The sequence below is a fragment of the Neovison vison genome, chromosome 6 (assembly GCF_020171115.1).
Source record: "Neovison vison isolate M4711 chromosome 6, ASM_NN_V1, whole genome shotgun sequence".
NCBI lineage: Eukaryota > Metazoa > Chordata > Mammalia > Carnivora > Mustelidae > Neogale > Neogale vison.
Genome location: NC_058096.1, coordinates 77137909 through 77165320, shown reverse-complemented (window position 1 = coordinate 77165320; position 27412 = coordinate 77137909). Strand labels below are relative to the sequence as shown.

The window sequence follows — 27412 nt, the reverse complement described above, 5'->3', positions numbered from 1 at the left end:
AGTCCAAATTCACGTTCAGACACCCCCACTCATTCCCTTGGTCACTTTGCCTTTGGTGGGGGATGGGGGGCGGAAAGGAAGGGAAGACAGAGAAGCTACTGTTCCCTAAGTATCAACCCTATTTTAAAGCACTGAAGGAATTGTCCCATATATTATCTCATTTGATCTTCACAATATTATAAGGTAACTATCCCCAAGCTTATTTTCCAGAAGACCAGACCCAGTTATATTAATGATTTTCCAAAAGGGGGGGGCAACTATGAATTGGAGGGGCTGAAATCCAAGTTGGAGTCTGTCTGTCTCCAGAGTTACTAGGCTCTTGTAATGGCCCGACAATGCCTGAAGCAAAATTTCCCAAGTGAAGACATGGAGTAAGTAGCACAGCACAAGGCAGGGAATCAATAGGAGGTCAGGAGTCGTATGCAGGCATATCTCCAAGTTTAATCTCCAAACCATCCCTTCCCTCTAATCAACCATTACACATGAAGTTCTCATACCAGAAAAAGGTAAGTGCTTTATTTAAAGCAGACCTAATAGATACAAATCATTTCAAATGACAGATTAAACACAGTAATTCAAGCATAGGGACCTAAAGATACCAATCTCAGCAAGGGAACATTAAAGGGTTTGTAGTAATTATACTCAGCACAAATTCGCAGCCACTGGATGTGAGCCACAATTAGAGTGACTTTTGTATACAGAGAGATTGGACAGTAAGATGTGATGAAGATTTTACTACAGTCCTTGGTGCATGTTCTGGCTCCATGCAATAGGCATGGGCACTCAAGACAGATGGACTTGAGCTATGAGATCTCTGCTTGTCTTTGTTTTGTAGTGAGTTAGTGTATTACAAAAGACTAGTGCAGGGGGCCCCCGGTGATTCAGTCTGTGAAGTGTCTGCCTTCAGCTCAAATCTTAATCCCAGAGTCCTGGGATTGAGCCCCCCAGTGGGGCTTCCCGCTCAGTGGGGAATCTGCTTCTCCTTCTGTCTTTCCCCCTGGCTTGTGCTCACTCTCTCTCTCTCAAATAAATAAAACCTTTACCCCCCCCCAAAAAAAATTAGCAAACCCTCTATGCAAAGGAAAATCATATGCAAGAGAGAAAGGACTAGAAGACCAAGACAAGCTTTGGTAATGCATTTGCCAATGTCTCACACTAAAAAGGTAGGAGGGTAGGAATAGGGTAAAGGGTTCTTTCAAGGTTTTAGGAAGACATCAATAATGATACCAAACTTTTATTCCAAGATCTTAGAAACACATTCTCTCCTTAAGTGCTTCAGTCTCTTCTAATACTATATTCTGAAAAATCAGTAAGGTTATGGGAATTCTCATCTAAAATTCTGTAATTAAATCAGAATCCTCCTTTTATAGAACAATAAAACCAAGAAAATTTGAGTAAGTTATCTAGTAATCCCAAAGAATCAGAGTTTGGATCTACTGACTTTGTGATCCGTGATCCACGAACCAGGTCTTTTTTGAACAAGATTACGGACATTCCCATTTGACCTCAAAATCCCAAACTCTAATATAAATTTCAGGCTAATACAACCAAAGTGCCTTAGAAACATTCTGAGGCACCCCCTACTCCATATCCTACAGAATGGATCCTACCAAATATAGAGCAAACCAATTTTCAAAAGCCAAAGGGACGTTTTTAAAAAAGTAAAAAAGGAGAGATTGTTCTAAACATTAAAAGCCTAAAATGACAGCTAAACCAAATGCCATGTGTAACCAGTGGTTGAATGCCACATCAAAAAAATTAAAAGGATGTTATTGGGAAATTGCAAAATTTTAATGCAGACAGAATATTTTAAAATGTTACTGCTTCAACATTAATCTTGACTGATAATAATATTGTGATTAGGTAAGAGAATATCCTTGTTTTTAGAAAGCACAAGCAGAAAAAGCTAAGGGCAAGGCATCTGTCACAAGGACTGCAACTTCAAACAGGTCCCCCCAAATTACTGTGGGGAGGGTGGGATAGAGTATGTGAAAAATGTTAATAGTGTGTAAGCTGAGATGAAATTTAGTTGCACTATTAATTCAATTTGCCTGTGGACTTGACATATTTAAAAAATAACATTAGAAGAAAAAAGTCACCTTCAGTAAAAAATGAAAAAAAAAATTTTATTAAACATTGTGGTGGTCGAGAACTACAAACACATATCCCAGTACATTGTCTTGTACTCAAAATAAATTTGGGGTTTGTAATGGCTAAAACTGTTATTAAAAGAGCTTCCCCTCATTTAATAGGATCTTCCAATGAAGCAGCAAGATAATTATTGTTATAAAGTCTCCTGTGGCTTTTATGAAATGTGAGACTTGCTATAAAAACCAGCCAAAAAAAAAAAAAAAATTTAAGCAGGTTAACCTTTCAGTGATTTGAACAATAATAAAGTTATGGGCTGTTTTTCAGCTGATCTTTTCATCAAAGCATTACACTTTTTTCGTGACTAAACGTGTACTACTTCCCTTTTTGAATGGTAAGTAAGACCGGCTTGAACAAGTCCCAACTTGAGACTGGCATGATATGCTTCAAGACAAATGCATAAAGGCTGCCTCATGCAAACTTTTTCATTCCTAGACTTAATTTGCATCACTGGCCAAAGCTTTTAAGTGCGACAATCTGACTATTTACGTTCCCCAGAAAGGGAAAAAACTATTCCAACCCCAGCCCACCTCCAGGAAGAGAGCGAGATACCTACTACACTGCATGGACAAGCAGAATGCAGCTCCTTCCCTCCTCCATGAGATCTTTCGAAAATACCAATAGGTACAAGTGTCAAGGTGCTTCACTGTACAGGAAGAACTTGGTCCTTACACAGGACAGGGATTTTTGTTTTACCATAAAAAATTAATATTGTTAGTTGGCCCTAACAGGACAAAGGCAACCCAGGTTAAAAAAAAAAAAAAAAAAAAGGTATTAAAATTTAAGATACGTAAATCAGATCATTTAAGTCTTCCTTCTCTGGGAGGCACCACATTCCTTATTCCTTCAACAGAAGCTTGTGAAGTATTTGTCCAAATAAGGTCCCTAATATGATTTCACACAGATAACTGGAAATTTGGGGTGACAACCCTCAGAAGTTGCAGGGAAAGCCTTTGTCCACACAGTTTTAAGAAGGCTACAAGGAAGGCTGTCTTTGAACTGACACTTTTAAGACTTAGCAGTTGGTTATTTTGACAGGTTGATTTCACATCATTTACTGCTTACGGATCACAGTGACAAATGGCAAAAAAGAACAAGTTTCAAACTAAGGTCTGCAAGGCACAGCCTTCCTCCTCAGGATGCAATAAACTGGCTTCAAATGTTAAAATCAAAATCCTTGGGGAAGAAGTATAAAATGGTACAAAGCAGAGTCAAATCTAAAGAACTGTTTGTAAATCTGGCAAATTCTTATAAGATTGAGCCACTATTAAGTTGCTTAATTTTTGTCCAGAGATGTTCCCTAGGGCTATCTACTTACCTATAACTTAATCTACCCTAAACAGAATGGAATGGAGAATCATTAAAATTGTAGTTGTGTCTCTGTTTAGGAACAGGTAATAGAAGAAAAATAATTCTGATAATCAACTCTCAGTATTTAAATTAAATACATATTTGTTTTTCTGCAATAACACAGAAAGAAAACCAATTAATGTGTATGTATGTTTGTTTGTATATATATAATTTCCTTAAGGCATAAGTAAACACTAAGTAATTCTTATTATTGATCTACAACTTCAAAACAGATTCTACCTTTATTATTTTCATTTATTTTCACCCATGATAGTAAAAGGTTTTGATTCTACTTAGTGAAATTTTTATTTGCCTGTTTGAATGTTGCAAAATCTCGCAAATCTTTTGGAGATTTTTATCTGAAAGTTCTAAAAGTAATTACAAATAAGAAAAAGTGATTTAAAAAATAAGTAATTTGATTATATAAATGTACCATTACAAGAAGATTTTTTGAAAAATAAAGTGGTTTTGTCATTTTTGTTTTTGTTTTTTAAGATTTTGTTTATTTGAGAAAGAGAGAAAGCACAAGCAGGGGGAGGAGCAGTGGAGGAAGAGGGAGAGAGAGGCAAACTTCCCGCTGACCAAGGAGCCCAACACAGGGCTCAATCCCAGAACCCTGGGACCATGACCAGACCCAAAGGCAGATATTCAACAAACTGAACCACCCAGGTACCCACTACTTTATTTTTAAAAATGGAATTTAAGGGATTGGGTGAGAACTCATCCACACAATAAATTTATTTATAATATTTTGAATACTGACATTTGTGTATATGTAAAAATAGGTCTACAGATCTCATCAGATTCTTGAGTAGGACAACAGGTTTCCAATGTTATCAATCACAAGGATAAGCACATTTCAATTTTAGTTTTTAAAAATAAGTAGAATAATATCTTAAAGGATTTATCTTTCATAAAATATATTCTGATTCCTTTTAATCCAACTTTAATCAGCAGGAAGGTTGCATGCGTATTTTCTAATTAGCAACAGGAAGCTCCTCCACCTACATAAGAAAAAAAAGAAAGGAAAGAAGAAAAAGAAAGGAAAGAAAAGAAAGGACAGAAAGAAGGAAAAAGACAGACAGAAATGACCTAAACATTGGGACTGATTTAGTAGGGGCCAACCCCAACCTGACACTTCATCTCCTCCTCCTTAAACAGTCCTCTGGCACTCTGAGCTCCAGCCCTCTGTGTTCCCTTCAGGTGAATCACCGTCAGATTCCTGCAAGTTCAGGAAATGCTCTTCCCCAGTCTACAAATCTCACCTACTCTCAGTTGTGAGTCACTTACATTAGCAAGAGAGCAAGTTGCTCAAGCTGTTCGGAGCAGGACAATCTCAAAGGACACCTTCGAGGGGCCCAGGGGAGAACCCACTTTCTCCGACAAGGGAGAAAAATGCTTATTTCTCATGCTGTGCGAGAAAACCCACTTCTCTGTCAACCATAGTTTCAAGGCTTATTCTTAATTAGAGTTGAGGAGCCTGTTTCAACTTGAAGACACCGTATCAGGTGAATGGACACCCAGACACCGCAATGAAAGGTAAATAAAAAAAAATTTTTTTTTTAATTTTCTTAAAAGCTGTGGCTGATAGGACACATCACTAGACTGTAATTATCCTTCTGCTTAAACCTGAGGTCTGAAGAAAACGTAGAAATGAGAATACTAACTGCATAAGATAATTTAAGTCTTCCCTCTCTGGGAGGCACCACGTTCCAAAACAGGGGCCATATGTTCTTCATGAAGCTTCACAGTTTCCAACTGGGGCGGGTGGAAAATGTAAATTGTGCATTGTGCCTCCAAACATGGAAATGATGACTTGGAAATCACTTAAGTTTAAGTTAATTTTTTTTTATCACATTTACTGTATTCAATGAGTAAAATTCATAGTGTCTTGTAATTGTTTCCCAAGACCCATAATGTACATTTGTTTCATTCACTTTTTTTTTAAAAAGGAGAAACCAAAAGAAAAAAGATGATTTTCTGTCCAAATTGCTTCATTTTGATAAAAATATCTCAATCTTTCATCGTGCCACAACGAACAGGGCGATCCTCATTCCAATTCCTTCAGAGATCATGTTAAAACATGTCCGGAAAGGCACTGAGAAAACCGCCCGGCTACCAACAAAGGGCTCCAACACCTTAGTCTGGCCTCACATTCAAACTGTAAGGTAGCTTTTGCTTCACTGAGAAAAACAAAAAACAAGCATGGAGATTTGAACTTGCTGAATTTATGACAAAGACATGAAAAGAGAGGTGAGCTGCAAGTAGGGTGACTTTTGACTCACTATGTTAACATTTACCTAGGAACTCTGTATTACTAAAACTGTATGGGGCAGGGAGGGCCAGGCACTGATCATACTGTATATCATTATTATCTCTGCCATTCTGACGTTAACAAAAATCTTTCCTTCTTGAAATTAGGAATCAAGGAGCTTCTTAGTCCTTCAGCGATACCCTTTGCTAAGACTATCATTTCCAACACCTACTTGAAGAGTGTTTTTGGTATACGTGGGTGAAGGCAGAGTGGCTGGAGGGATAGCTGGATTCCTGAATACCATATTTAAGGATGTAGGTCAGGGGTGGAGGAGAGGGGAGTAATTAGCAGAAAATCATAACTTTCATGAAGAAGCTAAGGGGAAATTTCCTAACCAGAGACAGTGTGCTGTGAGGGATTACTGCACTCAGGGAAGGGGGTGGGTGAAGGGAGACCAAATGAGAATTGATGTTTTTCTTTAGGTTACCAATGTGCATGCCCTCTTTTCTCTGTGCGTGCCTGCTCTTCTTCCTTCCTTGATATCTCAGGGTTTCGCTTCCTTCAAGAACAAAAAATATTTCATGCTTTGCCCTTGTACTCAGAAAATGCCACAGAAATTTAACATAGAGGAGACAAGAATAGTCATTTGCTTTTGTATGCCTCTAAACAGGAAAACTCATAAAACTCCCCTCAAAGCCTGTCCTAGTGAGGGCAAGACAGAGTGAGGCAAAATCTAGGTAAAATCACCTAGTGGAGTAGTACTGGAGTAGTCTACAGTCTCTGGGACAGATGCTCTCTGCACAGGCAAGGGACAGTAGTTTGATTTAGGGCAGAAAATCCAGGACCCGCCGCAAAATGTGAAGGGTTTGAAGACTGTGCCAAAGTTATCAGAGTGAGCTGGGCAAGCCTCTTCTCCAAGAGCTCAATGAAATCCGTCACAGTAAAATGTGGGGATCAGATCAGATGGTCATTAGAGGGCCCTTGCACCTCTCCAGTCCCATATATATAGATAGATAGATAGATATAGATAGATAGATATTTATTAGATAGATATATATTTATTTATATTTATATTTATATATATATATATATATATATATATACACACACACACACACACACACAAACACACATATACACTAATTGGTTTTCTTTCTGTGTTATTACAGAAAAACAAATATATTTTTAATTTAAATACTAATAGTTGAATATCAGAATTATTTTTCTTCTATTACATGTTCCTAAACAGAGACACAACTACAATTTTAATGGTTCTCCATTCCATTCTGTTTAGGGTAGATTAAGTTATAGGTAAGTATGCTGCGGTACTAGAATTGGTTACCAAGAACCAAGACATGGCTCAAACAAAGGAATACTTGGAGGGGAAACTGGAGCCAAACATGATAAGGAGAACTGATCCTTTCCAATTCTGTCCCAGCCAACTACATAATGCTAATCAAATCCCAACCTTTTTAGGTTCCAGATTCTCTCTCTCCAAGATGGAGATGAATACAGTTTGTTCCCACTTCATCAGGTAGAAAGATGTACACAAATACAAGCACCAGGGTCACCTGCAGTTCTTGTAGTTGTGACCATCAAAAGAGAGGGGAGAGCAGAGGCAACCATTCTTGTGATTAAAAAGTAGATGAGATGGGGGGAGGGGTTGAGGGAGGAAAGGGAAAACAAACCATAACAATAAAGGTTTTTTTTTTTTTTTTAAGATTTTATTTACTTATTTGACAGACAGAAATCACAAGTAGGCAGAGAGGCAGGCAGAGAGAGAGTAAGGGAAGCAGGCTCCCTGTTGAGCAGAGAACCTGATGCAGGACTCGATCCCAAGACCCTGGGACCATGACCTGAGCCGAAGGTAGAGTCTTAACACACTGAGCAACCCAGGCGCCCAGAGAAGGCAGAGGCTTTAACCCACTGAGCCACGCAGATGCCCCAACAATAAAGTTTTAACAACAGAACCAACTGAGGGTTGATGGAGGGAGGTGGGTGGGGGGAGGGGCTAGATGGGGGATGGGCATAAAGGAGGGCACTTGTTATGATGAGCAGTGGGGGTTATATGTAAGTGATGAATCGCTGAATTCTACTCCTGAAACCAATATTGCACTATGTGTTAACTAGAATTTAAATAAAATTTTAAAAAAACATTAGTTTCCAACTAAAGAAAATAAAAACCTTTTTTAAAAAATGTAGTTGAGGTGAACCACCTGGAAAACATCAGGGTGAAAAAGAAACAAGACTCAAAACATTCTGCTTCAGACCAAAGGTCAAAGCCAAACTCCTTCCTGACCTGGTGACAATTTATTTTTCTCTTTAAGTAGGCTCCACATTGGGCATGGAGTTCAACAGAGGGCCCAAACTCCTGACCCTGAAATCAAGACCTGAGCTGAGACCAAGAGTCAGATACTTAACCAATTGAGCCACCCAGGCGCCCCAACCTGGTGACAATTTATTTTTGTTTTGTTTTTGTTTTTTTTAAGATATGTGGTTTTGTTTTTTTTTTTTAAGATTTTATCTATTTATTTGAGAGAGAGAGAGAGAGAGAGAGAGAGCATTAGAGGGAGAGGTCAGAGGGAGAAGCAGACTCCCTGCTGAGAAGTAAGCCTGATGTGGGACTCAATCCCACAGGGACTCCAGGATCATGACCTGAGCCCAAGGCAGATGCTTAACCTACTGGGCCATCCAGGAGCCCCTCTGGTGACAATTTGTAAATACTCTTCCTCCTGATGTGACAAAAATGGGCAAAATAGAGTTTGTTCTCCATCTTGTACCTAAGTAGCATATTTCATCTTTTATTATCATTCTTATTAACCAAAGATGAAAAAATTTACACAAAATGCATTCGAAGAAGAGCACTGTTTCACTTGTTAAAAGACATCACATTAAGTCATTTGAATCAATGACTCTTTAGTAATGCAATTTCTAAAAACAATTTCTATCATTTTGGAAAGAGAAGGTAACTCCTTAAACGACTTTCTCTAATGTATTAGATAAAACTCATGACACACACTGCCCTTCTAGCCTTAATACTAAAGCAACAATCACAGGGCACCTGAGTGGCTCAGTTGGTTGCGCCACTGCCTTCGGCTTGGGTCGTGATCCCAGAGTCCTGGGAACGAGTCCCACATTGGGCTCCCAGCTCTGCAGGGAATCTGCTTCTCCTGCTGACCTCTCTCCTCTCATCTCTCTCTCACTCTCTCAAATAAATAAATGAAATCTTTAAAAAAAATTTGTAACACACATAGATAGCTTAATATATGCCCAAGAGCACTGTGGATTTTTTTTTAAAGATTTTATTTATTTATTTGACAGAGAGATATCACAAGTAGACGGAGAGAGAGGCAGTCAGAGAGAGAGAGAGAGAGAGAGAAGCAGGCTCCCCGCTGAGCAAAGAGCCCGATGCGGGACTCGATCCCAGGACCCTGAGATCATGACCTGAGCCGAAGGCAGCGGCTTAACCCACTGAGCCACCCAGGCGCCCAGCACTGTGGATTTTAATCTGTATTTTAAATGAAGAAAAAGCTTCACACATCTATAATGTGTATACTGCCATTACCTCCATTTTACAGCTGAGCAAACTGGAGTTGAAAAGGTACCCAAGTAAGCAGCAGAGCTGCGCCCCTGAATCATGTCTATCATCAGGCAGCCAGCCATACTGTGCAAGTTCGGAGTCTGCGCTGTTGGCTATTAGTGACTTCTTTTTGATGCATAGTTTGTAAGCAAAATTATATAGACTTATGATTTACTTCCTGTACTACTTGACTGTAGGAACCAAATGACCATCTTGGGTATATGATAGCCCCCACTATGGAGCTACTTTACTTCCTAGTTTTTCCAAAAGAGGCATCACATTATAATCAGCACATGAACCCCCAATTTGTGTAGAAGAAGCAACAACGGGGCAGTTAAGAACACAACGCTCAGACTGACTTGTGTTCAAATCCAGACTCTTGTCTCTCACTAGGTGTGTTAATAATCTAGGCTCTCACACTCAGCTGTCTGCTGAAGGAACCTCTCTAAGATTCAGTTTATTTGAAAAATGGTGGGTGGAGGGGATGGGGAAAGGAGGGTACTGCTCTTACAAATACCCAGGAAGCATTGAAATAGTTCTGACTATAAATCAAGCACCAATAAAACAATCCATAAGGATCAATGAGGTAACATTGTGATAATACCCCATTCAATCATCCAATCAATCCAATGATGAATGTTTTACATTAGAGAAAACTCAGGCACAGGTAATCTGCCTAAGTAAATGAAAGATCTCCAACTTGAATCCAATGTCTTTTACTAAATTAAAATGTATCTAAATAATTCAGAACCATCCTATCTGCAAAATAGTATTAGCCAGCATTTGCCAAACCCTCACTCTTACTAATATTGTTGTTGTGCCTCATAAGATAGAAACACAAACACAGACTTCTTCTCTGTTAGCAGAGGAGCATTAGCCAATAGCCTGAACATACTCTCAGGTCAGAGATACTGGCCTTCAGCCACAAGAGCAACTCTGCAGAGGACAGAGAGTAGGGTCAAACTCTGCAGAAGCCAGTATGAGAGGGCAGCTGAAATGAAATCATGGAAGGTCCCTGCACTAAAGATGCTTCTGATCTAGTTGAAGAAAAGTGGTAACAGAGACTACTTGGGCTGTCAGCATTCAGCGTGTGGCTTCAGGCAGGGAGATGGCAGAAGAGGGGCAAGAAAGGAACACATGGACATGAGCTGCCTTGATACTGCAGGCACCACAGGGCCTGCCACACTCCATTAGGGATGGACGACCTCCCTGCTCAAGCCTCTTCCTCCTTCTACCTACCAGACACAAAGGTTATAAAGGAAACTGAAAAGAAATTATCAGTGGCCTTCTCAAACCAATTTAGATAGACTGGCTAAAAGAAAAATTGGAATAACTACAAAATTATTTGTTTACTGGTTTACTGGATGCCCTTACAAAGATAGTCCTTCACATCATGACTAGGTCCCATGTGGCTACTCAGGGCCCAGAGCAACATATAAGACTTAACTTATCAGAGCTACAACTATTTTTTAGTTGTTTCAACCAAACATTTTAAAGGTCTACATAGCCGAAATTCAAACAAGATAAAGCCTTGCATTGTGTTGAAGTGCCTATGTAGTACTCACACCATATGCAGCAATATGAATGAATAAAAGACCAGTGGATGCCGTCAAAAACGTAACTACTAAATGCAGGCAGCAGAGTATTATGATCACTGTTTAAGAGACATTTCCATTGTATGTATTCAACCCCAATATTCCCCTTTCCCTGAAACATTCTAATTTTATGCTGCAGTAATATATTCTAAGAACTGAAATTTCTCAAGTGGTAGGCATATTAGGTTGAACTATATGAAAATGCCATTTTGACCTATAAAAATAATATGTCCATGTGGTTCAACCTAATACATCAGCAATAAGGAAGAAGAAATTTTGGAGCTCTTTGAAGAGCATTCATCCCAAATTAAATACACTGCAATTCAATTCTGAAATCCTATAAACCATCCTACAGCTTGTCTTACAAACTCATCAATTTCAGTTAAAAAGGAAAATACTAAGGGGAAATCGGTAAAAATGAGGAAAGGGTTTGGAGCAGGAATCCCATAACAAGGCTCTGGGTCCCCCTAAGGCATGAACAGAAACCCCAAGGAGAGGCCTGACATAGCCTCACCATGAATGAAGTTAGATGTCACAAACTGTAACCCACAGACAAATTTTATGTGGTCTTCCCAGTGGGTTAACAAAATTAATCCATAATTTAAAATTCATGTAATTTTATATAAAAATCTGTTTTTCTTATAAATCAGATAGTTGGGTAGCAACTGACCCGCATACTTATGTAACAACAATCCAGAGCCTAAGAGTGGGGTAGCACCCCACAGATCATGCAGTCCCCAGCCCTGCTGATTACCTCCCCCGACGCTCCAGCTGTTAGCTGTGTCTTATCAGCCTACCGATACTGTTAATGATTTCGCCTTAGACTTGGCTCGCTTTTTCTCACTGACATGACCTATGGGGCTATATTTGAATTTGTAACTCTCCACTCTAGTCTTTTTCCTTAGTGAGCTATTCAGAAACATCAGAGGAATGTTTGACCAGTCTTCCTCCTGGTCTCTGGTCATGTCTTTCATGAGATCAGCTGCCAGTTCCTATTCTCTCAGCCCTCCCTGGATTGTACTCTTTTCCTTCAGATGATAAAAGAAGATACACATAAAGATAAAAATGGCAGAAATCCACTAAGATCAGATTAGGTCACAGGAGGCCACATTCCATGAGAGCCTAACATTAAAGCGAATGTCTCTTGAGCCCCCCACTATGTTGTCAAGTACTATGCTGGAGATAGTAGGATTCAGAGATGTCCAGGCATTCAGGCAAACAGGAAAAATGCAAAGTAGCTAGAGACTTGAACAGCCAGGCTAAAAACCATAAACAGCTAGAAAACCTAGGACTGAGGAGTGCTGACACACAGGGGGAAACATGGAAGTCTTTGAGAAGAGGTGGCAGATCAGTGAGGCTCAAAAGCCTGCCCAGTGGACAAGGGAGAGACAGACAGGGAAGGTCTGGTGCAGGAGTGTGGGAGCTGCCAAGTGGGCAGGTAGACAAGATCATCAGGTCAGCAGGGTACCAAGAGAGTGGCTTGAGACGTGTTCTGTACAGGACAGAAAGCTTGTGAAGGTTATAATGAAAGGAAATATGACAGGCAGAGGAAAGAGAAAACATAGGTGACAAATATTATAATAGTACAAACAGACAGATTACTTATTTCTCCTAGCTGAGCAACTTATCATCTTTATACATCAAAGCAGAATTATTTTGATTCAAATATTCCCACTAGTTTGAGAATCATTGTTCTAAAAATAAGGTAATTAATGCCAGTGAGGTTGACAGTAGAAATTGCTTTAAAGAAAATGTTCTCTGTGTGTATGCATGTGTGCATGTGTGTGTGTTTGCAAACACACATATGTGAAATTAATTATGTGTGATGCCAGATCCTTTTATTACATATATATGGGGAGTGGGCAATTTATTTCTTCTTTTTATAAGAGGACAAAATAAGAAACAATGAGCGTTTGATGATAAAAATGTAAAATATCCACTAGCACTGAAGACCTCATTAAGGAGTTTTTAAATTGCTAATAAAGGTAAGGGAGGAATCTGAAAGAGGACTTGTCTCTTAGGAATCAGTCTTTTCTATTAATTTAATTTGTCTGATTAAACTGTGATCTGAAGAATTAGGGTAGCTAACCTGACACCCATTCTACTGATAGGTATTCTCTTGAGAATATTTACCCTTATCCACAGCTAGAAAACCATAATGATAACCTTATTGGAAAGATGAAGATCACCTCCACCACCATCACCAGGAAGAATAACGTTCACTCTTAAGTTTAATGCTTAAGCCATGGAATGACTTTTCTGAAATAAGGAATAGCATCTCATTAAGCTTGTGGAAAACATCCTTCCTTTCTTCCTTTCTTCTTAGTTTCTTCCAAACTAAACTCTTTACCTGGGATCGTAAATTCCGAGAATTTTTTTTTTTTAAGGAACCAGAAGTTCCTTGAAATATATTTGGCTCCACATACTCATCTAAAACCACTACTCTGGTTATTGAAACTACAGCCTGTAACCTCTCTAGCCAGCCTCTTCTATATCAATAATGCAGAATCCAACTTTGCCAAAACAGAAAGTAAAAATATATACTTCAACTCCGTAAACTGTAAAATTTAACCATATGACTAATAAAAATTGTGTTACTGAGCAGAAAAAAACCTATTTGCCCTGCATTACACCCTTATATTATTGTAGTGCTTACAATATAAAATTGACTTTATATATATTATCACATGACATCTCAAAGTACTTTGGGAGCTAGGCCAGGCATTCACTGCTTTCCTCGTTTCAGAGATGTGTAAGTTCAAGCTCTGAGAGGTAAAATGTTTTGTCCAGGATCACAGACTTAAATACTGAGTCAAAAACTCAAGACCTGCCCAGGTCGAAAACACTGGCCAGGCTACTTCTGAGCTTCCAATAATAGAGCCAAATGTCAGAACAGAGACGCTCTGGGGTCACAACAATGGAAGCTCATTTCCTGGCTTTGCCTCTCACTGTGGGTGATGTTGGGTAGGTTGTGGAATCTCCCTAATAAGATTCCCCTCCTGTAAAAAGGGAATAACCAGGTTTGGGGATAAGGTTATGAAGAAGAATTAGACTCAAGCATTGACTTCATGGAGTTTACTACCCACTTTACATCACTCCCAAATAAATACTTGTGAAACAAGTGGTCAGGTCAAAACTATGCTAAATCTCAATGTGAACCAAAATACACATAATTTTAAGCTATAGATATCAAGTGCAACTCTGGAAAGAGAACTTTAGAGTAGGACCTGAACAACCTGAATGAACAACTGTATACTTTGCATTCCAACACCTTTGGGATGGGACTCCAAGCAGGCATTAATGAAATGCCCAATGATGACAGTGACCTCATTTTATTACAAAAACAAGTAAATTGTATCCAGTGAGATGACTCGTTTCTTTCCCAAGGCCTCCAGCAAAGCTGTTAACAGTGTTGGAAAACCCTCACTCCCTCCCTCTCTCCCCCTCAGATTTAAATTGGGAAAGCTTCTTGGGTTAGAGGCAATTCCAAAGGCAAGAGAAGCTGTACTTTTCATCAGAAACGTCCTATTAGATGTTTTTTATGAATACTTCAGGAAACTGCAGCACTATTACCATTATGAGCTACTGGCTTAGCTAGAAAACGTAGTAGGAAAGTTTTCTTTTCTATAAGATCTGAAATTCTCACAGTTTTGGATATGAGCCTTTGAAGAACAAACTGGAAGGTGGAAGACAAATAGAGGAGACAGATGACGCCACCAAATAATCACTCCACAAAACAATGAATAGCTGCGACCAGGGAGCAGGCACTTACTAGCATTCCCCTTTCATATCTTGGTTGGAAGGGCAATAAGGAGATCCGGCGCAGCCAAAGAGAACGAAGGCCTGGCTGTGTCCTAGCAGGGACAGCTGCTGGCTCCTCCTGCTGCAGCAGGTTCCCCCCAGTTAGGTGCAAGGGGCTCACCAAGAATGCTGAGGTCGAACACAGCAAATCTGAAGAAGGCGGCTATGTGCACAAGGTTAGTAATTAAGCCCTCCTGGATGCAGACCCTTCCCCCAATGCTCCCGTCACCCTTAAAGGGGGACAGCAGAGGGCTGGACGGACATCCAGTCCGAGTCTCGAGTCTCTATTCTACCACTTATAACCTGTCCTTCCCTGGGACCCAGAATCTCATTCTCCCACCAACAAAAGCAGTTTAAGAAGTAGTAAGGTTTTTGCTTAAAGACCCCAGCCCAGGCCTCAGCACAGTGAAAAGATCAACTGTGACAATAATTCTCAGGTGTGAGCTAAGTAAGTTCTCCCACCACTATTTTTCTGGGTTGCTAAGAGGTAAAAGGAAAATCATTTGGAGAGAATGCTAAGCTACGGTCCCTAAAGCAAGAAAATTCAAGACTTGATAGGGAGGAGAACAGAGGAAAAAGAAGAAAAATATAATTTAAACAGAACATTTGATGATCCATATAGTTCAAATACAGCCACATAAGATTAAATGATAAATGGACCAAAGGTTACAAAATCAGGTATCTGCAGGATCAAACAGGTACTGCTCCCAAAGTGAGGAGGCCCAGGTATGTCAACAGAGAACGCTGCAAAGAGGTAAACGGAGTGCACTTCCCATCAGGAAGAGGCAGCAAATACCGCTAGAATGCTCATGCTCACTGTTTGCAGATCTCATTTTTCAGGAGATGATCCAAATCCGGGTTCTAATGTGAAATTTCCTGATATTTTCAACATTGCTCAGGTCAAACAAAACGAGATCTCCAGTTTAGAGGACTGGCAGTGCCTGCACCAGCTGGACAGGGGAAAACAAACCTCCCCCTCCCCCACCCCAACTCCTACCCGCCAAAAGTAAGCTCCATAAAATCATTCCTCACTTTTATTCCCGGGCAGTCTAATAGAACTGCAGCTTCAGTTTCAATCAGATCAGAGCTGAATGCTGACTCTACCCATTTCCTGCCATGTGAGTCAGGACAAGTTAATTACGTGTCTGAACCTCGGATCTTCCCACATGGGGGAGAAAAGGGAATAAAGCACCTGGGTCACTGAACCGCTCTGAAAACTGTAGGAAACATTAGCAACTAGTCCAAGGTCTAAGATAAAGGAGACACTTGGAAGGCCTTGGTCCTTTCCCACTACCTGCATTTAAAAAGCCAGCATACAACCAACAACAGCAAAACAGTCAAAGGAGAGTATCAATGGGTGGCAGGAAAAAAAAGAAGAAAGGGAAAGAAAAGAAAAACAAAACAAAACAGGTCTCTAAGCCTTGATACCATCTAACCTCAGGAATGGCTGTGAGGCTTGGGCCTACCACAGACATCACATTCCTGAATGCTTTCATCAGCTCTCAGCAGGACAGCCCCCCCCCCCGCCCCGCCCCGCAAGGCCCTAGGTGGCCCAACAGGATTCCCACCCATGAACGAGGTCCTGGAACCAAGCCATTACTGCTGCTGCAGCCATCCTCACTGGGACACCGTGCAGGAGCTGGGACACGCATGGGGCACACGGCTGCTCTGGAGTCAACCATACAGGGAGACCTGCAGCTGGAGAACACACAGCTGTCAGAGGAGGCTCGGAGACAACTGCAAGGAAGGGCAAGCTCGGAGAGCTGAGAGATCCGTCAAAGGGCTCCTAATAGGGTGGCTAAGACCACAAACCACATGACACTACCAGGGTGAACAAGGTGGCGAGAACTTGGCGCCCCTTGTGGCCAACCTACAAGTCCCCAAATGCTTCCCATTGTGTCCCTATGAGACTTAACAGGAATAAACAAGGCAGCCCCTACCCTGTGCAGTTCTGCCAGCTCCCTCATAAACATCCTCACTTTAACCTTGCATACGAGGGACGTAACATCACACTCACGCTATACATGAGGAAATAGAGGGTCAGAAAGCTGGAAGTTAAGAGGCTGGGCTTGAAAGCTGGCACTCCAGCACACTGCTGCCATACTCAGCTAGGAGTAAGGGCAAGGGCAAGGAAATATTTTAAATGCCAGGCATTCAGTGGGAAGCTTAACAGAATCTTCCACTGGTCGTATGCCTGTCACTCTACCTTCCACCCTTTTCTCTCCTTCCCATCACAGGCACACTTTCTTTGAAATTGTTCCCTCACTTCCTCATCTCACAAACATTACTCAACCCTCTGTCAACAGGCCTCTGCCTCTGCCCTATGCCACCCCCCAAACCGACACACACGCACAGTACAACACGTGCAGTCCTGGCAAAGATGAACAGTGACCTCTTTGTTAACTGAACCCTATCCAATGGCACTTTGCTCTCCTATATTACTTGATTTCCCTGCAGGATAAAACGAAACCTAGCTTCTCATTTCTTGAACTTTCTTCTTGATTCACATGACATTACTTTCCTCTAATAACTGGCCAGCTCTCTGACCCTCCTTCAGGCACTTCCCCTTCCCTAAGAATTCTCTTTAAAAGTATCAACATCAGCTCTGTCCCATTCTCACTCTACGGGATAGGTCCCTTCTGGGTAATCTCATTCCATTCCCACCGCTTATTCTACAGTGGGTTCTCTGTTGACCTTAAATGTGTATCAACACACAGAAGTACTCCTCTGAGCTCTAGACCTATACCTTCAATCACCTAGCAGATATCACATGAATACATGAGCATCCTCAAATCAAAAAATCCAAAACTGAATTCTATTGAACCTTTATGCAATTCTCCTCACATTTTGGCCCTAACACCCCAAACACCTGGGAGGCCAATACCCCCTCCTCTCCCTATTCAGCAACATCGGGCTCCAGTTTCCTATCTCTCTATCATTCGATACCATCATCATCCACAGATTACTGCACCTTCTTTGGCCACATTCAGCCTCTCCACATGCTTCTTTCCCATTGGACCTTCAGCAAACCTGCCACAATTACCAGCATCACCGCAGCCACAGAACCTCCCTGACTCCCACTTCCCCTCATCAGGATACATCTTTTTTCTGGGTCCTCCTTAAGGGCTTTCTGTGGTCTCTTGCTGCTGCCTCTGGTTCACCCACTTCTAGACACTGCTCCTCTTCCAGCTGGGTAAACTATATTGGAATTCTTATTATGTAGTAAGGTGTACATGAAGCCAAGAGGTGACGGGGAGGAAAAACATGTAACTTGGGAAGAGAGAAATGTAAAAATCAAGATGTGTTTGTCAGGTAAACTTCAGGAAATGTTTCTATGAGAAGCTTGATTCGGGGGTGGGGGGGAGATTTACTGAACCCAAGGATCATTATTATGAAGATTAGAAAACTAAGAGAAAGAAAGAAAGGAAGGAAGGAAGGAAGGAAACTAAGTGCTTCAATCATCCTTCCTGGTAAATGCTGATAAGTAAAAACAAAGCAGAATTTCTTGTCTTGATTTAAAAAATCCTGCAACATTTGTACCCAAAAAAGGAAAGATTCTTAAGAGCCCTTATCGTCTATGCTCTTTGAAATAAAAAAATACCTTTTTACCACTCCTACGTACTACACACTGTAGCAACTGGACATGGTACCTAAATTATCAAAGACAGGATTTGGGTAGGGAGGGGAATCACTAAAAATTTGTGAGCCATTATTTTCCATCTACTACTAATCTAGCACCTAAAAGTCATGTGATACCAGGGAACAGAAAAGAAGGGCAAAGTAACAGAAAAAGACATAAAAAAAATTTTTTTTAATTAAAAAAAAAAAGAAAGAAAGAAACAAGTGCCTCTCCATTTGCTGCCAAATTCTTCAATATACTTCTGCCTGCAAAGTGCTCTTTCCCTGTTGACTCAGCCAATGTAATTGCTTACTCCAGCCAGAAATCTGTGTTGTACTTGAAGGAGATGAGGTTACTTGGGGTCTCTTTGCAGCTGTATAGTATATGAGCAACATCAGGAAAGAGATATTACAGTCTCACAGGGTTTCATGAGCAATAGTGTGAATTCCCCTACAGCAAATCATTCATTCCATAAAACCATCTGACTTTAGCAGCATCCTTACCAACACAGTTCTCAAGATTTCTTCTTAAATCAAGACTTCAGAGAAGCCAGAAAACAGAACAGACAGGGCTGTTTGAAGGAGAAGTAGGGTAAATGTTTTAAAGCATTCGATGTTACAGGCACGTATGATCTCAGTTAATCTTTTTTTTTTTTTTTAAGATTTTATTTATTTATTTGAGAGAGAGACAGTGAAAGAGAACATGAGCGAGGAGAAGGTCAGAGAGCAAAGCAGACTCTCCACGGACCTGGGAGCCTGATGCGGGACTCGATCCCGGGACTCCGGGATCATGACCTGAGCTGAAGGCAGTCGTCCAACCAACTGAGCCACCCAGGCGTCCCTATCTCAGTTAATCTTTGTATAAGTGTGTGGAATCTGAAGCATGGAAAAGTTCAGGAATTTAGGCAAATGTACATGCCCATCACTCAAACCCAATTAAATTATTCACTCCTAATCATACTTTGAGACTGAATGGAAAACAGTTATCACAGAGAAACACAGAGACTTAACAAGACAAACATTCAAACAATATTAAATTCTTAAGGGAAATCTATGCTTGAAGAAAACACAAAAGCCGGCTCACCTAAATTAGAGTCCTGACTGGGATTTTCTAGGTTCTTCAGGGCAATTCCAGAAAGGTCAGGTGACTTGACAGAGATCACACAGCTGGGTTAGTGTAAACCCAGAACTAGAACCCCACAGATTATAAGAATAGGATACTAGCCGCTGCCTTCGGCTCAGGTCATGATCTCGGGGTCCTGGGATCGAGTCCCGCATCGGGCTCTCTGCTCAGCAGGGAGCCTGCTTTCCTTCCTCTCTCTCTGCCTGCCTCTCTGCCTACTTGTGATCTCTCTCTGTCAAGTAAATAAATAAATAAATCTTAAAAAAAAAAAAAAGAATAGGATACTAAAAGCATGTGAGCTTATAAAACACTCTTATTATCAGTGCTAGATTTTTTAAAAAAGGCATTTTTTTAAATAATTTCCAATTGCATATAAGTTCCATCACAGACGCATTTATTATATGCTCAGGCTAGGGGAAAAATAGAATTCAGTAGAAGCAGGGACGGGACGATATAAGTGAACACGTCCTGAGCACATTCCTAGACCCAGGTTCTGATAACTGTCTTTTGGACTATTTCACATAATCCTTACTCCAATCTTGAAATATGATGATTACGATTCTCATTTCAGAGAAGAGTCACAGAGACATTAGTAACTTTCCCACAGCAATACACTGGCATTCAGACAGACAGCTTACACAGAAATGGTCCTTGCTCCATGTCAGGCTGAAAAAGGACACAGAAGTATGCAACTCTCCTGTGGCACAGCTGTTTGTATCCAAAGAGCATGCCTTTTCTGAACTGTGAAAGCACATACACGTATTTTTAGAGAAAAGATAGGGGTGTCTGGGTGGCTCAGTTGGTTGGGGATATGACTCTTGATTTCAACTCAGGTCATGGTCGCATCCCACACTGGGCTCAGAGGGGAGTCTGTCCGAGATTCTCTCTCTTCCTCTCCCTCCACCCCCTCCCTGCCCAGCTCTCTAAAATAAATAAAGCTTAGGAAGGAAGAGAGGAGGGAGGAAGAGAGGAAGGGAGGCAGGAAGGAAGAAAAGGAGAGTGTAAGGTAGGGAGGGAGGAAGGGAAGAAGAAAGGAAGGAAGGGAAGAAGCGAGGGAGGAAGGGAAGAAGGGAGAAAGAGAGGAAGGAAGGAAAGGAGGCCAGCAGGCATGTAGGCAGGCAGGCAGGGAGGGAGAGCGATTAAATTACTGTGTTCATATTCCTTCCAAATCCACTCTCCCCCCCCCACCCCGCTTTTTTTGCCCAGGACTCAAGCCAATAATAACCTATGCCGAACCCTGCCCTCAGTCATCCTCAAGTGTTTCCTGACCCGTATTTTTGCTTCCAGTCCATCACAACTAAAGAATGGGGCTCAACCTGACACTTGCAAAACTACCAGGTAAGCCATAGGGAGAAAAAACGCACAGAAAAATCTTCCTTGATCAATAACTGTTATTTATACTGTATGAAAATTTGGGGTTTTATTGGCCACCAAACCAATTAGCAAAATACATCAGCATTTAGCCTGGTCTTTCATTAAATATAAAACAGGGTAGGACAGCATCACCGAGAGAAATTTAACTTGCTAATACATAATTCTAAGCTTTGTTCCATCTACAGACGTCTCAAAAAGGGACAAGAAAGATTAACATTTGCGGAAGATTTTTATACCCAAACTAAAGTACCTACTACTTTCCAGGTATAATAATGTAAAAACTAAGGTTCACTGAGGTTTCCCAGGAGGCCAAAGACCACATCCTCCTCCTCTCCTGGGGAACTATTTCAACAATGACCACACAAGGGCAGCTGTGCCATGCTAGTGACACCCTGTAATTTGCACGACCCATGTGTTTCATTCCTACCAAGCAGGTAGAGCAGTGACATATTGTTGATACTTTCACATTTTGTGCCAAAGAGGGACACACCCCAATGAGCAATAATGTAGCTACACCGAAAGCAAAAGGACCAAGATTCTTCACCACTCTATCATTCCTACCATGACTGCAATTGAGACAAATTGTAGTTAATGACATAAGTTACAGAGTGAACATCTACTAAGTACTAGAGACTGTGCTGGAAATAATGTTTGCAGAGAATTTAACTCTTAGGAGATCTGGCAAAATGGCTACAGTTTGTTCTCTTTTACAAAGCTATGAAGTGACTAAACCAGCACGGTCAAATCGGACTTTCTGCTACATCCCACCACCTCAACACCTGTACAATACTTCTCTCATACACGTGCTGCCACCAAATGTTAATTTACTGTAGAACTAGAGTTCTATGTCATTGCCTTTGTTGATATAATTTAAAAGGAGCTGGTGGAGGAAGAGCAGGAGAGAAATCTGCACCCTCAACTGTCACTCTTTATCAAGCTCTGAGCTAAATAATCCAGGTAATAATAATGTCCTAGTAAACAAGGAGTGTGTGAGAAAATAGCCTTTACACTGTAAAAACACCTTCTAATTTTTCTTAATTGGATCACCAAGCTACCTGTCATTAAAAACCTTCCCTAACTATGCCAAGTTTTTTTATTGACAGTGAAGACAACATGATAAAATCGGCCTGGGTGAAGAGAGCCACATACTTTTAATGGCCATTGTTCCTGAGCAGAATTCTGTGCACAGGAAGGCTTCTGAGCACACCGACTAGCTCTGGAAAAACTGGGGGCAATGACACAGAAGAGATGAAATAATAGGAGTGACTGACAAAGAAGAAAATAACATAGACTTGATTCTTTAAAAAATCAATTAGAGAAAATTCTCTATATGAAGTTTGGAGCCTTCCAGAGCAACTCACCGGCAACAAACCAATATTTCCCTCTCCTCTACCATATTATTTCATAAAATAACCCATAACAAGTTTAACCACTAATTTGCTTAAGCTGCAATATAAATGTGGAATTTGTGAATGAAGAAACAACCAAGCCCAGGCTTATCCTACTGAATTAGAAAGTCCTGTATTCCAAAATGTTAATCCTATACATAAACTAAGGAAGCAAATACTAGGAGGTGACATAATCAACAAGCTGAACATCAGACTTGCAAAGCCACAGTAACCACAGTAGAACAAGGTCACTCGCGCTTAATATTTACAAGTTAGGAGACAGTATTTGTTAAGTACTATTTTTGACATTCTGATTTAAGACTCCATCTATAATAATAATCATAAATGATCAATAAATCATCACTGAATAAGAGTGCTTCTTCATACAATTAAAACTTTAAAACGGAATGACATACTGAGCAGACACACTAGCCTTAACCAACCCTGGGAAGTGTGGATCTTTCCACCCCACAGTGGCTATGCACTGCCGTGAGGCAACACTGGGCTTGAAATAGTCCATGGTGAGCATGCTACAGTTGGTGAACGATGGTCAGCCATCGTATCAGGATATGATGTGGCTGCCCCTTTCCAGTCTGTGTCCCTTGGCTGGACCACTGATCCTGATTAAAACTGACTTGTCCTCTCTCGATTTCCCACAGGGTTCTATCCTGGGTTAGAAGAAAGTGTCTGTTAATAGTTTAATTTAGGAAATTAATTCAAGCACTTTCTCAACCCAGGTAAAACTGCACATCTTGAAAAGCTTCTCATAACATGGATGTTGATGGGGATCTTGTGGCGCAGAAGCAGCCAAGAGTCCAACATTTCATTAAGTTAAAATAGGCTTGAATGATACTGTTCAAGACAATATCTGAAACTGGCAACAGTAATGTAGATGGCAGCTGAATCAGGCACTTTAAACTTATAAAGCTCAATAATACTATGGGTCTCATCGTAACAGGCTAGTTCAGGTATAAATTACTAGCCTGTGTAAGGATATTTCTGCCAGGAAAACCAGTTTTTAAAAATACTTGTAGCGGCGAATAAAAGGAAAAGAATTAGAAAGAGTACAAGGTTATTTGGGAAGAGTCTACCCTTAAATTTTAGGCAGCAATTTAAAAATCTGCTTTTGAATTAAAATCATCAAACTATCTCCCCTGTTTCGTTTCTTCAAAGAAGGGAACCAAAATAGATACTACACTGCCTGTTATATAAGGAAATGAGGACAAAATTAGTGTTGTTACCTCTAAAATAATATCGTTCCAAAACATAACTGTCATTATCATAAACACGATTAATTAGTGACAAATAAAACTTCAGTAATGACCTTCTTCCTAAACTTACACCCAAAAAAGTTCATTCAAAAATTGGGTTAGTCCAGGTTTAAAAGAAAGAAAAGAAAAAAAAAAAGCTGATAACAAAATATAACTGGATGGCCACAAGATTTATTGGGGGATATGTTTGCAAGAGATTGCAGACAGAAAAGCAAGTCCAGCCCCTGTGCAGGAAAAAGGAGCAAGGAGGTCAAGTAGGAAGGTTCACACTACAGTGCAATATGAAGGAAGTTTTCACCAGCCTGAGGAGTCTTCTGGCCAAAGTCATTTGTCAAAAGAAACTCTTCTGTCCCAGGAAAAGTCTTGTCTTAGTATCCTTCCTGTGTTCAGTTACTTACTTAGAGCAGCTCTTGGCAAGCATCCATGAGCAAGAAAATGGTGGCAGATTCAGCCCTGAGCTAGAGCTGCCTGTGGATTTTGCTCTCCTCAGCAGGAGATGCACAAGACCCATTTTCATGGCTGCCACATAAATAAGAGGCCCACACACCAAGTTCCTGATTATGTGATAGAGTGGTATGGCATAGGCCTTTAACAATATGAACTAAAAACTCAAAAAAAAAAAAAAAGTAAAAGTAAAAGGTTTAAAATTCTTATCTAAGTTCAATAGATATAATGTAGGCTTGTAAACAAAAATAGGTATGAGCCTAGAACAGTTTTTGACAAATTGCTCTCCATGATAATAATCTTATAGGTTAACAACTATTACCTATTGTTTCTATTCCTGACAATGGTCCCCACTAAAGGCTCTTACATTCTATAAGCAAGCCATGGGCAAAAACTTCAAAATCATCTAGTACTTCTACTTTCTCAATCGCTGATGATTAAGCAGCTTAAAACCGAGAACAGCCAGTGCTAGCCCTTTTATTTTCATTACAGGAAAATCCAATTTTCTGCCCCCAGATTTCTTTGATTCTATTTGTAATGATATCAAACACTAAATTAAAAATCAGGATAATTGGCACTGGAATATTAATCTTCATTTTCAAAAGACTGGCAAGAAGAACCAGAAATACCACATTTTACACTCAAGGGACCTCAGCGTGTATGTGTCTGGGGAAAGGGGATGAGAGGACTGGGGAGAGAGGCCACCAACACTGGGGCCACTCAAAACAGTAAAAATGCACTACAGTAACTATTTAAATTGCTAAGACATTTTTTAATTTGCCCAAAACAGCGATGGCCTGTAAGGGAGGCTAGTAGTCTGCACAGCACACATGAGAAGCTCTGACATCCCATCTCCCCACTTCTCTTACAGATAATGAGCTGCACAGCCAAGGGATTCACGCTTCAAGTAACATGAGTGATGGACCCGGAAAGAACACCACTGTTAACAAGTTTGACACGATCGTCTTGCCTGTGCTTTACCTCATTATATTTGTGGCAAGCATCCTGCTGAACGGTCTAGCAGTGTGGATCTTCTTCCACATTAGGAATAAAACCAGCTTCATATTTTATCTCAAGAACATAGTGGTTGCTGACCTCATCATGACGCTGACATTTCCATTTCGAATAGTGCATGACGCAGGATTCGGACCTTGGTACTTCAAGTTTATCCTCTGCCGATACACTTCAGTTTTGTTTTACGCGAACATGTATACATCCATCGTATTTCTTGGGCTCATAAGCATCGATCGCTATCTGAAAGTGGTCAAGCCGTTCGGGGACTCTCGCATGTACAGCATAACTTTCACAAAGGTTTTATCTATTTGTGTTTGGGTGGTTATGGCTGTTCTGTCCTTGCCTAACATCATTCTAACAAATGGCCAACTAACCAAGGAAAACATTCACGACTGCATGAAACTCAAAAGTCCCTTGGGAGTCAAATGGCACGAAGCCGTCATTTACGTCAACAGCTGCCTGTTCGTGGCTGTGCTGGTGATCCTGATCGGATGTTACATAGCCATATCCCGGTACATCCATAAATCCAGCAGGCAATTTATAAGCCAGTCAAGCCGAAAGCGGAAGCATAACCAGAGCATACGGGTGGTGGTGGCAGTGTTCTTTACCTGCTTTCTACCCTATCACTTGTGTAGAATTCCTTTTACTTTCAGCCACTTAGACAGACATTTAGATGAATCTGCACACCAAATTCTGTACTACTGCAAAGAAATGACACTTTTCTTGTCCGCATGCAATGTGTGCCTGGATCCAATAATTTACTTTTTCATGTGTAGGTCATTTTCAAGAAGGCTATTCAAGAAATCAAATATCAGAACCAGGAGCGAAAGCATCAGGTCACTGCAAAGTGTCAGAAGATCGGAAGTCCGCATATATTATGATTATACAGACGTGTAGGAGTTACAAAGGCCATGAGGCCTCCTTATTGGTTGAAGTCCAAGTGTACAGAATGTAAATAAAGGTTTCTTTTGATTATCCTCGCGTCAGCCTATCAAAATGCGGATAAAAGAGAACAAAAATGGTATGAAAGTTGGGGATGATGTAGAACTAGGAGAAACATAAAGGCGCGCCCAAAAAGCAAGCTAAGCTAGAGGCGGTGTGTAGCCGAGGGGCAGGCTGATGACTAGGGTGTCAGGAGCAGACCGCAGAGGCGGAGCGTGGCAAGGCAATGTCAGTGCACTGCAGCCAACTGCCAGGAAATGCTGCTTTGAAGCCACATCAGAGAGAAGAGAAAGTGGAAGAAAATAACTGTGTAGCTATAAGAAAATAACTGTGTAGCTTTAAGATTTGGGCTCATGTATTTCTGATATTACTAGGTACATATTAATTACTAGGCCTTCTGTCATTCCATCTGTGAATATGTACATGTACAACCTGTAGCCATCATCCCTTCACTGTATTTACCAATGTCTAAGACCATTAGAAAAGATTTGTGGTGTGGGTAAGAGGTAGGAGGGAGAAGATTCAACTGTATTTTTTGAGCAATGTGTTACAAAGACTGAATTCAATTAACTGATTTTAAAACTTCACGCTATTTCAGAGAGAAAAAATGTGACTCTAAGGACAAATGTATCTTCGATAAAACATTACATTTGCCATTATTATCTTGTTATGCTGTTAAATCCTCATTAGGCAAGGGTAGAGAACATGGAGGCTTGGTTAATAATCAAATACATGTGGCTTATAGAAAACTCAATAGTCTTTATTTTAGAAAAACTGGGGTGCCTGGGTGGCTCATTTGGTTAAGCATCTGACTGCTGATCTCAGCTCGGGTCTTGATCTCAGCATTGTGAGTTCAAGTCCCATTTGGGACTCCACACTGGGCATAGTGCTTATATAAAGAAAAGAAAAGGGATGGGGAGGGGAGGAGGAGGGAAGGGAAAGGAAAGGAAAGACTATTAGCAAAATAGTCTTTCCTTTAAGCTATTATCTGCCTTTAATAGTGTTCTCATTAGTTGAAAAATATTACCTTAAGTTGAAGGTAAGAGTGCCCCAGATTAAGTCAAAAAAGGACAAGAGTAATGTTTTAAATCTTAGAAGATTTACTTCTCCTTCAAGATAAATCCTTAAGCCTTCATTCTTCTCAAAGTCATCAGATGCTTGTGTACTAGGTGCCTGATTTGTTCCTCACATTGCTGGGCAAGCATTAAAGAAGAACTGAAGGCATCTTTGCCAATTGGCCAACAAAAAGAGGACAATGTGGTTACCAGAGACAACACACACACATACATAACACAGTGCCATACTTTATTAAACCCTTGTAAACTATCTGCACAATTTCAAAAGTTAAAGTGAACAGATATAAGGGCATGAGAATAACTTAGCCCAACAATGACTACCATCATATAGTACACAACAGAATTTGGGTCCTCCTAATTTCCTAGTAGGTGAGGAGGGATGGTAGCAAAGTGGTTAAAAGAATGATCTGAGGATCTCTACCAGGATTTCCATC

The 27412-nt window shown here is 40.5% G+C and overlaps 2 protein-coding genes across 6 annotated transcripts in view; one reads left to right on the top strand and one right to left on the bottom strand.

The window, feature by feature from the left end:
* The window catches only part of MED12L (mediator complex subunit 12L), a 317830-nt gene that overhangs the window by 100390 nt on the left and 190028 nt on the right, over nt 1–27412 (bottom strand). The window lies entirely within an intron of this gene.
* GPR87 (G protein-coupled receptor 87) lies at nt 4718–25935 on the top strand. 4 transcript variants are annotated; one of them, XM_044251609.1, is made up of 4 exons: nt 4718–5037; nt 15628–15734; nt 20676–20807; nt 24818–25935. In XM_044251609.1, the coding sequence occupies exons 3-4, from the start codon at nt 20774–20776 to the stop codon at nt 25855–25857; spliced, it is 1074 nt and encodes a 357-aa protein (XP_044107544.1). In that variant the 5' UTR covers nt 4718–5037; nt 15628–15734; nt 20676–20773; the 3' UTR covers nt 25858–25935. The 4 variants fall into 4 exon arrangements, with proteins under 4 accessions (XP_044107544.1, XP_044107546.1, XP_044107543.1 ...); XM_044251611.1 differs by lacking the exon at nt 15628–15734 and having other exon boundaries at nt 20757–20807; XM_044251608.1 differs by lacking the exon at nt 15628–15734.